The 13,329-nt window shown below is 39.9% G+C and overlaps 1 protein-coding gene across 8 annotated transcripts in view; it reads left to right on the plus strand.

Moving 5' to 3' along the window:
* Positions 1-3,881: 3,881 nt before the first annotated feature.
* SLC12A1 (solute carrier family 12 member 1) overlaps positions 3,882-13,329 on the plus strand; it is a 72,711-nt gene continuing 63,263 nt past the window's right edge. For 4 of the 8 annotated variants that reach the window (XM_043493564.1, XM_043493569.1, XM_038418938.2 and 1 more), the window contains exons 1-2: positions 3,899-4,008; positions 6,245-6,850. In XM_043493564.1, coding sequence (XP_043349499.1) covers positions 6,440-6,850 — 411 coding nt within the window. In that variant the 5' untranslated portion in view covers positions 3,899-4,008; positions 6,245-6,439. Of the gene's footprint in view, positions 4,009-4,032; positions 4,164-6,244; positions 6,851-13,329 lie in introns of those variants that run through there. The other 4 variants (XM_043493567.1, XR_006274650.1, XM_043493568.1 and 1 more) reach the window with 4 other exon arrangements.

Consider the following 13,329-nt stretch of genomic DNA (forward strand, 5'->3'; position numbering starts at 1 on the left):
GTAGACTTATAAAAGCATCTCATGCTGGTTTTTTTTGGGAATTCGCCTTTTATGGAGCTGGGGGTAAGAAACAGCTAATATCAAAGAAAGACTTTAGGGAGACGATTCACTAAACATTCAGTGAGGAGGAGTGGCAGAGAAATCTCTTGAGAATCAGACCTGTCACCTGTCTCTTCATAGGCAGAATTCATGCCACAACATCACATCAGTGACAAAGAGGGATGGGTGGGAAATATTTTTGGATGGTAAACATAACAATAACTCCCAACTCATCCAAACATGATTTCTTTAAGTCCAGAAACTGACCTTGGAGACCTCATATATAAAAATTGAATCAGCCCAATGTACTAGACGAGTTTAACTTGCAAGGCTAAACAGCACAACAGCATCACAGCACAAGGGCAGATGCCTGCAGGTACTCATGTGTCTGCATGTGGAAACTCTTGTTTTCAGTTACTAAGAACAGAAAAACCAACGTAGGAGCTAATGGTTATTGCAGTCACTAATGAAAGTCCCACCCTCAAACATCTGGAGGCGCTGTCACATTGGCTAAATCCATGTGAGAGGAGCATGCTGCTGCTGCTGCTACTATATCCGGTGTTTCCACAGTCTTTTCAGAACAAGGCATAGGGCTCTTTCTTGCTCCCAGTCTGAGAAAACTGTTTACACTTGACGAAACAAAACTTCCCTTCTCCTGCTCTAATCAAATTCTTAGATGGCCAAGCAAGAGTTATTAGGGTGGGAGTGGGGGTGAATGTCATTAAAGATGGTTTGGTTGCTATACATAAGATATATGGTACACTCAGCATTGCAAGACATGTGCCCATCTCAAAAATCCAACCAGAGCCTCTAATTCCATCCCCACATCCTCATACAGCTGAAAATTGATTAGTGGCTTGCATCAGAAAGCAAAGTCATTCTTAGAGATTCACAGAGATGAGGAGAGGGGAAGAGAAAAAAGCAAGTATTAGTTAAGGACCCATTCCTCCAGTCTAATTGAGCTGTGCTCAGAGCAGGACCTAACGGGGTGTATAGCTATTTTTGCAGCACCTTTGTGCTTCTCTGGGGACTGATTCAGAAGTTGGAACAGCCTTTGCTGCTCTAACTTGTGTTGGATGGTAATAGCCCTCATTGGCCATAATACCAGCTGGGGATTGCCAGAGTACAGAGGCAATCTGCAAGTCCCTCTATACCAGTGGATCAAAAGAGGATGGAACCTAGACCTGGTTATGCCAACTGTACATCATCCAGTGATTCCCCCCATGCTAGAAAAGCCTCGACAGGCAGGGCAGGACAGCTTTTCAGTCTCTTTACACTACCAGAGTGGTGCAAAGGGGCAAATCAGGGGCCAGGATCTGGCCCTACCATTGGATTTTATTTGGATTGTCACTCTGAGGAATTCTGTGGCAGAGGGTTCTAGTAAGACAGAAGAAAGAGAGTAAAAACAGAAGCTGAGCAGTAATACCTCAAGGTCACTTCTTAGCGCAAATAGCTGCTGTGTGAGAGTGTCAGAACTTGACAGTAATTTGATTCCACTTTGAGAAACTTGGAATCAGACTTTTGTTTAGGCATCGTCACTCTCACTAAACAGCTATGCGTGCTAAGAGATGCAGAGACAAGAAGATGAGTTGTAGTGATCGTTTGTTTTACAGTAATTCAGCAAAATCCATATTGTGCCACATGCCGTATTTGCTAGACAAGTGGCAGTAAAGGGAACTTGGCTAAGCCAAATGCCATTACAGAGGAAGACACTGGATTATATGGGAAAAGCCACGAACATCATGCCTGAGGCTCATAGCAAGAAAGAGAACTGTACTGGTGGTACTGACTCTTGTTGGTGGTCTTCTCCATCCATACAATGTAAAAAGCTGTGTCCTGGAACATGTAACATTTAAATGGCTTCGGTTCCAGTGTGAGAAACCTTTGAGGCCACATAGCTCCAATATACTCTATTTATTTTTGTTTTAATTCAAACATAAATCAAGTACCTACCATGCAAAATTATCCAGTGCAGAGCCTTAGCACACTGTACACATGCTCATAACTATCCTTTTCATCTTGGTAACAAGAAATAATGTACTATTTCATTTTTGCTCTGGTCCATGAACTGTACTTAGTTCTTTGACTTGACAATATTTTGTTATAGCCATATACCAAATTCCATTTTGATTACAAAGCAACATTAGTTGTTTCTCCATCAAAAGGAAAGACTCAAGCCTACAAGAAGGAGTGCACAAGGCTGGAACTTTTCAAAAGGCTTTCCTCAAAAATACAGGGCAAGGTTTTCAACAGAGATAGACTCAAAAAAGTTCACACACAGCCTGATTCTCCTCTCATGTATTCTTATCCCCAATTTACTGATGAGGAAATCAAGGCAAGGAGACAGGAAGGTTAAATGACCTCATCAAGGTCATAAGGAGAGTCAGTGGTCTCATCCATGCTGGGGATCTAAATTAATTCAGGATTATGCATAAACATGCTTCCAGCTAAACCAGTTTCTAACAGTGTTGTTAGGGGATGTTGATGGGGCTAACCGGCATTCTAAAATGTGTTATAGCTGAACCAAGGAGCTCAGCAGGCCATGATTTTAAACATAGTGCCAGCAAAGTGTGACCCCAAGAAACTTTGGTTTTTTAAACACAATTCCCAAACTCTTTTCAAAGACCTGTCCAAAGCTAGGCTTAGAGCACCAGAGTACCTGGCACCCAAACCTATACTCGGACCATTAGGCTATGCCTTCTTCAGCATGAAGATTTATATTAACTCCCTGGATAGTGCCACTGTCCAAGTCTCAGATGTGGTGATAGGCACATCACTCACACAGGCTGAAGTTTACCCCATCTGGAGGCTCAAGCTCAAGCTCTACACCCAGTAGGCATGAGTTTCAATCCCAAGAGGGGAGTTTACTGACAATTATGTAGTTGGCAGATCCTACAAACACATCATTGCAAAGTCAGAGTAGTCTGTGAACAAATAAACATGCTCATTTCAAATGCTACAACTACTTGGCCCAATTCTGCTACATGCACTGTTGAGATGGATGACTTGTGGCTAAGGCACTGGATGGGGATTCAGGAGATCCGGATTCAATTCCCAGCTATGCCACATTACCAGTGAGACCCTGGGCAAGTCACTTACTCTTTGTGTGCTTCTATTCCCCATCTTTAAAACAGAGATCATAATACTGCCTTTCTCTCACTCTGTGTCTGTATAGACCCCAGTCCTGCAAAGGCGTCACTGATATTTAACTTTATGCACAGAAGCAGTCCCGTCAAACCAACGGTGTTACCCATGTGCTTAAAGCTAAACACATTTAAACTGTGAGTGGGCCTCCTAGGAACTACCATAATAGAAAAAATAAATAACCACAGTTATAATGAGTAGTATCTTATTCCATGAGTCTTTTCCATTGACTTTAATGGGACTATTTGCTTGACTCATTGTTTAAATTCCAAATACAATCTGCTAAAATTGGATTTCCAGTCGTGGAGTTTTAGAAATTTCAATGTAAATTCAGCCACCTCCTTCCCCAACCCCAAAAGTATCAAAGAAAACAAGTCTAAAATGAAATGATCCATGATCTTAAAGGAAATAAACAGGAAGGATATACTGACATGCAAGTGCACATAAGCAGATCCATAATTGTGGGACAGTAACCGATATAGCAGCCTAGAAGCCTGTAGCTATATTTTATAAATTCTAAAGAAAACAAACCAACGTATTTTTCTCCTATGACATGCAGGCACAGTTTTATTCCTTCCTTCTAAGAATTAACAGGTTCATTTATAGTTGATATTTAACAAGCTAGAATGTCCTTCTAAATCAGTCACTTAGGAGCATTTTAGAGCATGTGTCAAATACAGGAGTTGGGTGAGTCATGTGATATTTTGCACAGAAGAAAGAATTAGCCAATGAGGTAAAACCCATGCTGCATAAGTGAGAAGGACAGTCTATATACAGAAGTAAATAAGAGGCTGATTGCCCTTCACTAGAGCATGGGACTGAGAGGTAAGTTAAACTATCCTAAACAGCGTAAGCTTATTAATTTATGCATAGTGCAAGAATACTAATAAAACTAAATTTAATGGCGAATAACAGCATCTAACAGACCTCTGGAAATCTACTGAAAAAAACAAATCATTATTTGCAAAGGCAGCAGAAAGGTAAGAGACTTTTATTTTCCTGGTGGCAGAAACACTTACCGTAAAAGTAAACTTGGAAGGTGAAATTATGGGCCCACTGAATTCCCATTGACTTCAAAGGGCCAGGATTTCACCCAGAGTCTACAAGCACAGAGTTAGGATCAAATCTGGTTTTTACTGAAGTCAGCAGCAACACTGATACTGACTTTAGTAGGATCAGGATCTGGCCCTTATGTAAGAAAATATTTCATTTCCGTGCACTCTTTTTATATTAAAGATTTTTATGCTAATGGGAAAAGCATACAGTCTATGGTCAGAGATTACCAGTCAAAAACATAACAAATGTAATATGGATCAGAGGTGACCAAGAAAAAATAGTACCAAACAAAGAAGCTGAAAGAAGGAGCTTCTTGTTTCTGGGGGAGTTCACAAAATATTAAGCCGGAAAGAACAGCTTGCTTTGAAAAAACAATATCTGGAGCGTTATAAAGAAATTTTGTTGTGACGAGAGTTTACAGCAGAATATTTTATATACAGAGAGAGAGAGAGAGACAGAGATGGTAGATGGGAGTCACAGAATCTGGATCTGATTTGCATTCAAGTGCTATAGCTAAGTCTCAGAATGAGGTTTGAGTGTATTTGGTTAAAGGGTTCTTCAAGTTATAATTCCCATGTGTGATTATTAGATATTTTATATAGGTAGGCATACGTAGATCTATCAATATATATGGTTAATTTGTCTTTCAATTCCCAGTTCATTCCTCTAATGGGTTTATTTAGTTACCAGATGTTCAGTTGGTATAATCCTTTTATAATATTGCATGTTTTTTCTCCAAAATTTCCTGCTATCAGATATATTTTCAAAAGGGCCCAAGACCCAGCATGAGCTCAACAGAGACAGGATTAGACTTTTACTGGATTGTTCTACAGGATGGGATAGCCTAATTTTGGCAATTAATTGATCTTCAACTATTAGCAGTAGCTATGCCCAATGTGATGGGTTGTTAGATGGGGTGGGAACTGAGTTACTTTCCTGGGTGCCTGCCTGGTGAGTCTTGCCCACATGCTCAGGGTTTAGCTGATCGCCATATTTGGGGTCAGGAAGGAATTTTCCTCGAGGGCAGATTTGCAGAGGCCCTAGGGTTTTTTTGCCTTCCTCTGAAGCGTGGGGCACGGCTCACTTGCTGAAGGATTATCTGCACCTTGAAGTCTTTAAACCACAATTTGAGGACTTCAGTAGTTCAGACATAGGTTAGGGGTTTGATACAGGAGTGGGTGGGTGAGATTCTGTGGCCTGCATTGTGCAGGAGGTCAGACTAGATGATCATAATGGTCCCTTCTGACCTTAAAGTCTATGATTCTATGATACACAGGGTTGTAAAATTACATTTCTTTAGTTTCTGAAAGTAGTTATCAATATATGCATTATTTCAAGCCTCATATTGGTCTGGCAAAAGATTTAGTAGATCACAAATAATTAGTAATACATGCCATTTCAGAGTCATCTAACTTGACAGCTTGTTCTCCTTGGACCCAATCCTGAAAGCTTAACCATTTGCAGGATTGGGCTTTATATATACCCTTGTTTTCCTTTTGGGGAGAGGGGCAGTTCTGCATCCCTCACACATTTAGTTCTAACCATCTGCCACTATTTATTTCAAATGGTCTTAAATGGGTATTTGGGGACACAAGGAATGCAAGATCAGGTCTGTAAAATTATTCTTTGAATCTTGTATTGCCTAAAACTATTGCTAATATATATTTCAGTAATAAATAACTGTCATTTTGCTTTAGTTATTTGGACACAATATGAACCATTGGGCTGTACATTATTCAAAAGTACTATGTTTAGTCCCTGAAAAGATGATATACTCAGGAAATTTACTTTTAAGTATAGTGTTAGCCTATTTAGGGCCTGATCGAAGCCCATTGAGATAAATAGCAAAACTCCCATTGATATCACGTTGACTCAGACTTTGCGTCAGGCCCTGTTTGTAAAAAGTTATAAGGCTCACTGGGTTTTTTAAGAAATCATGGAAGACCTACATTACTGTGTAAGTTAATTAAATATATAAAAGTTTTACTTGTGCTTTTGATGACAGAGTCATGCAGGATAACCTTAAGAAGAATACTTCGGAGTGAACACTTCAAGAAAGTCTCCATTGAACTTGGCTAGATTAAGAACCAAGATCTTTCAAATGCAACAGCATTACTGTCTTATTGCAGATAAAGCAACACTACCTCCAACTACAGAAGAATAGAAAGACTGGTGACCTAAGCACATAACATCCCTGAAGATGTCAATGAATAATTCTCCAAAAGTATTCTTGGACCCAAGTCCAAATAGGTTTCAAGTTAATATAATTAACGAAAGCCATGACAATAATGCAACACCCCAAGAGGATGCTGATCCTCCACATTATGAAGAAACATCATTTACTGAAGAAGCACATGGCAGACACAGGATCAGTCACAGGCCTGGAAATAGAGCATTATATGAAAATTTTATTCAAAATGGAGATACCATTAAATCGGATGGAAATTTACATCCCTATGATACTCATAGTAACACATATTATCTAAAAACCTTTGGCCATAACACAGTGGATGCAGTTCCTAATATTGATTATTATCGAAACACTGGCAGCATCAGTGGGGCCAAAATGAACAGACCAAGCTTGTTAGAAATTCATGAACAACTGGCAAAGGTAAGTTGCAAGGAATGATACATTTTCCATTACATTTGAAGGCTAATTTTGTTTATTAACATATCCAGTCCCTTATCTTGTGAACCCTGTGCAAGAGAAAAAGTATAACTAAATACTTCCCTTATTTAGACTTGTACCTGCAAGATGTTTTCTGTTCTGTATTCTGCTAGGAGCAAAGATCTTTGTTAAACTGGTTTGTATCTGGTTGAAAATAATGAATGTACTCAATCAGTAGGAACATATGCCTATTTCTTGTCTACAGCTATAAAGCCACAGCATTTATTTTATGTTTGATGCAATAATCTGTTAATAACTGTTGTATTAAAGTTTTATAATATATAATAAATACCATTATCAACTAGTCAGAAATAAAAAGCTTTACCCATTTGTCCTATGAACAAAAGCTACCAAATTGTAAGTAAAGGTGACAAGATGCAAATTAAGATGAGCTTCAAACACAAAAGAATGTGTGTTGGTTCTGAAAGTATTTGCTTTAAAGAGGTATATGTTAACAGACAATTCTCAGGGACAAATTCATCTTTAGAGCACTGGTTACCCCACTGACATCAATGATTCACACTAGTGATGACTTTGGTCCTCATTGTTTATTGTAACAATGATTTTTGGGAGATTCTGAGAGGCACCACTTCAGTGATCGTCTATCAAACATTTATTCAGAAGTCAATTGATGAAATCCCTTTTTACTGCCCAATGCAAAAGAGTTGTTTAGAATTCACTCATATACTATGGTGATGGGACCATGGAAGTATAGAGGCAAGACAGACTTACAGAAAACTAGTTAGAACCACAGAGTACAGCTGTTCTCGACAAATGAGATACCTAACCTGCTTTTAACGATTTTCTAGAGTTGGGGTTATTTCCCCGCTCCTTTCTAAGGGGATTGTGGCCCTAGTTTTGATTAACTGAATGAATGGGAGAGTTTATCACTGACTGATAGGTCTAATGAACAGAACTTCCCCTCCAGCAGTCACTCGATGCATGCTCCACTTTATCTGCACAGCTACTTCTGGTAAATTGATATTAATTAACAAGAAACAGGCCCTTTGTCATCATAATCCTCATTTCTGTTGCCCTCCGCACCTACTTTTCCCAAAACGATTAACCAGAAATGCATTGTCTAGGTCTGATCCTCCATTCCCTGCACACTCAAAACTCCCCTTAAATGTATTTGAAAAGTTTATAACAGCAAGTCTCAGATTGTAATGGTCAAAACCAACCCTCTGAATAGCAGGGTTTCACTAACGTCTGTGCTACTTCATGTGCACTAATGTAATTCATTTCTATAAAAAAAACCTTAATGGACTGCTGGGGGCCTGATTCTGCACTGCCTTGCTCTGTAGTGACATATGTATAAAGTGAGCGAAGAGTAGGTGTAAAACACAACTTCACTGAGAGTTTTGGGTGGACAAAGACAACTAGATCAAGCCCTCTATATAGTTCTTCTTTGCAACAGTTAAATAAAAATTAATTGAAAACCTATTGGAAGAAATTATTAAGGATGTTTCAACTGATTTGGATAAAATGAGAATCCCTCTTACCCCCAAAAGCATGGTGACAAGTTCTCTATAAAAAGCATTGCTGAGATGTAACCTTCACCCCTTTTTTAGAGTTGAAGTCAAACCATTTTCCCTCTGAAATTCTAAACTGTTCAGATGTGTCTTAGGGAAGAGGCGGGAGAAGGGGATTCGTGTCTAGCTTCTAGCTGGGACTAGAAGTGCCAAAATACAGTGAGAAAAAAATGGTTTCTTTTTTATTTCTGGCCAAATGTGGAAGCAGAAGTCTCCAGAGAAAGCCTCATTACATTTCCAACTCAGTTTTGCATATTTGTGAGGTCTGAATAATTTGGATAAGGATTAGACTTTTGGATGCTGGTTCAAATGCAGTTCAAGCTCCAAACCTCTTGAGGTTCACCCATCCTAGGAAGGATCAATCAGAAGTATTGAAATCAAGCCTAAAGTTAACCATTTGAAAATCAGGTCCTGATTCTCCCCCACATCGGGACTCCCATTAACAATAAGGCCCCTGCCTGAGCTGTGCAAAGTGGCCTTAACGTAAATGAGAATCAGGTCCCTTGTGTGGTCACTTACAGCTACGCAACATGAATGCCAAGTGGGTATAAAACACCTGGTGTAAATGACTGGAGAATTCCAATTTGGTAGCTACTCACTTTGCAGATATACAAGTGAAAACTCAAAGGACAAGACAGTGAGGAATCTGGCCCTCCATGTTCAGATAAGTTTCTTGTATTATATAAATGAATGACACTGGTGCATGTGAAGTAGCACAATGAAACCCTGGTGTCCAGGGGCTTAAGTCTTGACCATTATAACCTAATTCAGTCTGGGGTTTGCTGCTGGACAGCTTTTCAGTTTAGGTATCTGTTTTTGTTTACAGAATGTAGCTGAACTTTTAGCTGTTTAGTTTTTTGTCCTTTGAGGGATTTTTAGTGAGCGAAGGTCAAAGCAAGAACTGTCTGGCTCATTTCAGAAGCTTCATAACATTACTTTTTTAACATAAGGTTTTGCAGGTCATGACTACCAGGGAAGAAGGAGGCATATTCTAACTGTTGACACAGGACTAGCAGTTGGGATTTCTGGGCTGTAATCCTGGCTCTTCCACTATTCACTGTATGACATAGAGAAGTCACAAGTTCCCTTGCTCTGAATTACCCCATCTGTAAAATGGGGATATTAATATTTAACTGGACTTGAAGCAAGTGCTGTGAGGTCTAAGTTATCAATGTTTGTAAAGTGTTCTGAGATCTTAACCGGAAATACTGAAGAACAGAGGATAAGAACATCAAGAAGGCAATTTTGGTATTTAGAAATATAAATAAATTAGATGTAATTGCACGATACGTTAGGATAGTAAGCACTATGCAAGCGCAGTAATTTTAATTGTCACAATATTTTTAGTGCACATGGGGTATTATGGAATTGTTATAATAATTGATTATTAGTGAAATAATCACATTTCATTCCCTTTATGTGGAACAACTCCATGTAAGCTTTAGACCAGTGGTGGATAACGAGCGGCCCGCACGCATCCCATCAGGGTAATCCACTGGTGGGCCACAAGACAGTGTTTACATTGACCATCCGCAGGCATGGCCGCCTGCAGCTTCCAGTGGCCACAGTTCGCTGTTCCTGGCCAATGGGAGCTGTGGGAAGCAGTGCGGGCTGCAGGACGTGCTGGCCACCACTTCCATTGGCCGGGAACGGTGAACCACAGCCACTGGGAGCTGCGGGAGGCCATGCCTGTGGACAGTCAATGTAAATACTGTCTTGTGGCCCGCCAGCGGATTACCCTGATGGGCCGCAGGTTGCCCATTGATGCTTTAGACTACAATTTGCACTAGCAGAATGATTATGAAAAGTAGGTCCTGTGCAGATGAACTTAGGCCAAGAATTGCAAAAATTACTAGTGATTGGGGGCAGGAGAGTCTAAGTTTTGCAGTGTCTATCTTGAGACCTCTTAAAGGTGTGTGATTTTCAGAGGGTGGTATTTTCAGAGCACTTTCTGAATAGCAGCCTACTTCATGGTGTCTCAATTTGGGCCCCCCAAAACTGGGGCAATCCAAAATCACTGGTCACTTTTGAAAATTAGAAATTAGTGATGGAGACGACCTATCAGAATATCAAGCTTCGCACTCTGCCAGGGCTGGGTTGTTCCCTGGAGTACATTAGTTAGTGCTTTGTATTAGCATATGCACCAACTGCTTCTATGGTGGAAATAACTCAACCATTCCCCATTCAGTTTGTGAAAACAAGCAAGGACTTGATTTCAATGGGACTTTTTCAGTTAGCATTATAATGACTCTAAATTACACAATGGGCCTGCTCTAACTCCCAGTTAAATCAATGGGAGTTTTGCTATTGACTTTGGTTCTGACCTCCACCCCACAAACATGTTTCTGTTACACTGTGCAAGAGGGAGGTAGGACTTAAAGAGCTTGCCCAAGGTATGCCCATCCATCCTCACAATCAGTGGAGCCCCGCCCTGTGGTAGCTCCCTGCAAACCACTGTGTAGCAGGAATTTATTACGTGAATCAACCTATTGCTTAAAAACACCTAATGGGTGTTTTGAAGGCTGAAGTAGCCCCCATGGCAAACTAGCTTCCATGGCTGATCATCCACAGGTGGGAGGAAGAATTCTGCATTATGCACAGCCTGGCGTTACTCCTGCTAGACACAGCCGTAGTAGGCTCATCAAGCTCTATATGTGGCCCAGCCTACACTAGAGGGAAACAGAGTGTCACACTGAGTGGTGTGACTTCCACTTGAAGTCCTAGCTGTGCATTTGATGGTTTGAGAAAGGATGGTGGCCTTACTAAATACATTAAGCCTGGGCTCGTGATTCGTATGACCATTTATGCAAACCCCACACAGTGTACCATATAAAGCCCTGTAAACTTGCACCATTGCTAGTGTTTGATGCAGTATATGTCATACCTGGCTGGTGCATTAACTACTATCCCCCTTTTTTTTCAGTTCACATGGAGGTAAGCACATCTCAGTCAGAAAAAACTAGATTCAAACAACAAAACCAAAAAAAGTTGTCAAACATAACTGGCCTGTCTGAGCCCATTGCTGGAGGCAAGAGGCGACATAATTTGTGAATCCAACTGTCTGAGTCCCATATAAGCCTTTCCATTGTGCTTTGATACTGGTTTAACATCAGAAGATAAAACATTCATGTTTAATACATTTTTTTAAATGTATAATTTTTCTGATGCCAGAATTTAAGCAGGCTAGAAGGAACATCTGAGATCCAGCTCCTTCACTACTGGAGTCAAATGTGTGTAATCTTTTAACAAGATGTGTCATTTTTAGCTTGTATTAAGCTCCAAAATGCCAATTATAGTTAAAGATATATTTTGTAAGAACTATTTCACAGTTGGTAGTGGGTGAGAATTGCTTGGGTCTAACAGTTACCCCACCATAAAAAATAAATTTAACCTTCCTTCATCTCCTTGGCTGTTCTCCGCACTTATTATGTAGATTGGATGAGCTCATCGTTACAAGCCACACAAGATACTAAAGCTGAAATGTTCTGAAATGAAGAAGGGAAAATGTTTAAAACAGCAATAATTTTTGATTTGGGTGACTTCTTGAAATGTTCTGTCACCTTTACTCCTTACCCTTAATGCATGAATTGCCCAGGTAAAACCATTTGGTAAATAAATAATCATTCCCTAAAGCACTCCAATTTAAAATACACCATGGAAAGTTTAGGACCATAATTTACGGTAATGGAATGTGAAAGCACAAATTAATCTGAAGTATGTAAGAAACAACTAGTTTCAAGTGGCAATGACTGAATCTTTTATTTTTTGTCTTTGAGGACTTGATCCCATGAATGTGCAATCAACAAAAATTCATGTGACAGTATTATGGCTGCTAATCTTCCTGGCCTTTACTTAACAATTGACTGTATTTTGAGTGAATGTAGCCGCTATCATCTTGGGTGCGATTTTCAAAAGCACCTAAGCGACTTAGGAGCACAATGGGATTTGTGCTCCTAAATCACATGGGTAGTTTTAAAATCCCACCCACAGATGCTCTTAAGGAGATAAATTCTCTCCAAAGAAGTTCAGTATTGTTCTTTTTCATCAGATAAGGTGGTAGGTAGTACCAGAAGGAGAATATAGAACATCAGGTCTGATATGCAGGTATGTATGCAGCAAAGCTATCAACTGGTTGTGTATCTGAGGTCAGAACTAAGCCCACACTTTCTACACAACAAGCATACTTAATTCTGATTGACTGGGTGTTATGGGTGCTCAGCACCTTTGAAAATAAGGGACAATATCTCTCAAGCTGGACTCTTAAAAACTGAAGTGGCCAAAATTAGAGTCCACTTTTGAAAATTTTGGCTTTGCTCAATATCACACACTGAGTGAATGGCAGATCCAGAAATAGAATCTAGTTCTCCTATGTCACAGACAGGTAGCCTTATCCCCTGGAATACATTGCCTTTCATAAGAAGAGATGCTTCTGCTTTATGGTACACTTAATGTTGTATGAGGGTCATTGAAAGTAGTTGTTCCCTGATTTTGTAAGATGTGTGATAATGATTGTTGCTGTTACTGTTGTAATGAAGTATGTTTCTATAGTGTTATCACATTAAAGCAGATACTTCACAGTTTTAATTACACATACAATAAAATCTTATACATTATATATTTCTACATTAAAACATATATGTGTATGCTACAGGTCAAATTCTGGTTGGGCATGCACATGCCAGCTGACAATAAGCAACATACGGAGGCGAGTGTTGGTGGGAACCCACCCTAGACATCTGCCAATAGAGTGGCAGCACAAAGCCCCATTTTCTGACACCTCCCCCTGCTTTTCTCCTTCCTAGCAAGGGACCATGATTTCTTCACCCCGATGGCCTTCTTAAGAACATAAGAATGGCCATAATGGATCAGACCAAAGGTCCATCTAGCCCA

The sequence above is a fragment of the Dermochelys coriacea genome, chromosome 10 (assembly GCF_009764565.3).
Source record: "Dermochelys coriacea isolate rDerCor1 chromosome 10, rDerCor1.pri.v4, whole genome shotgun sequence".
In the NCBI taxonomy this organism is placed as follows: domain Eukaryota; kingdom Metazoa; phylum Chordata; order Testudines; family Dermochelyidae; genus Dermochelys; species Dermochelys coriacea.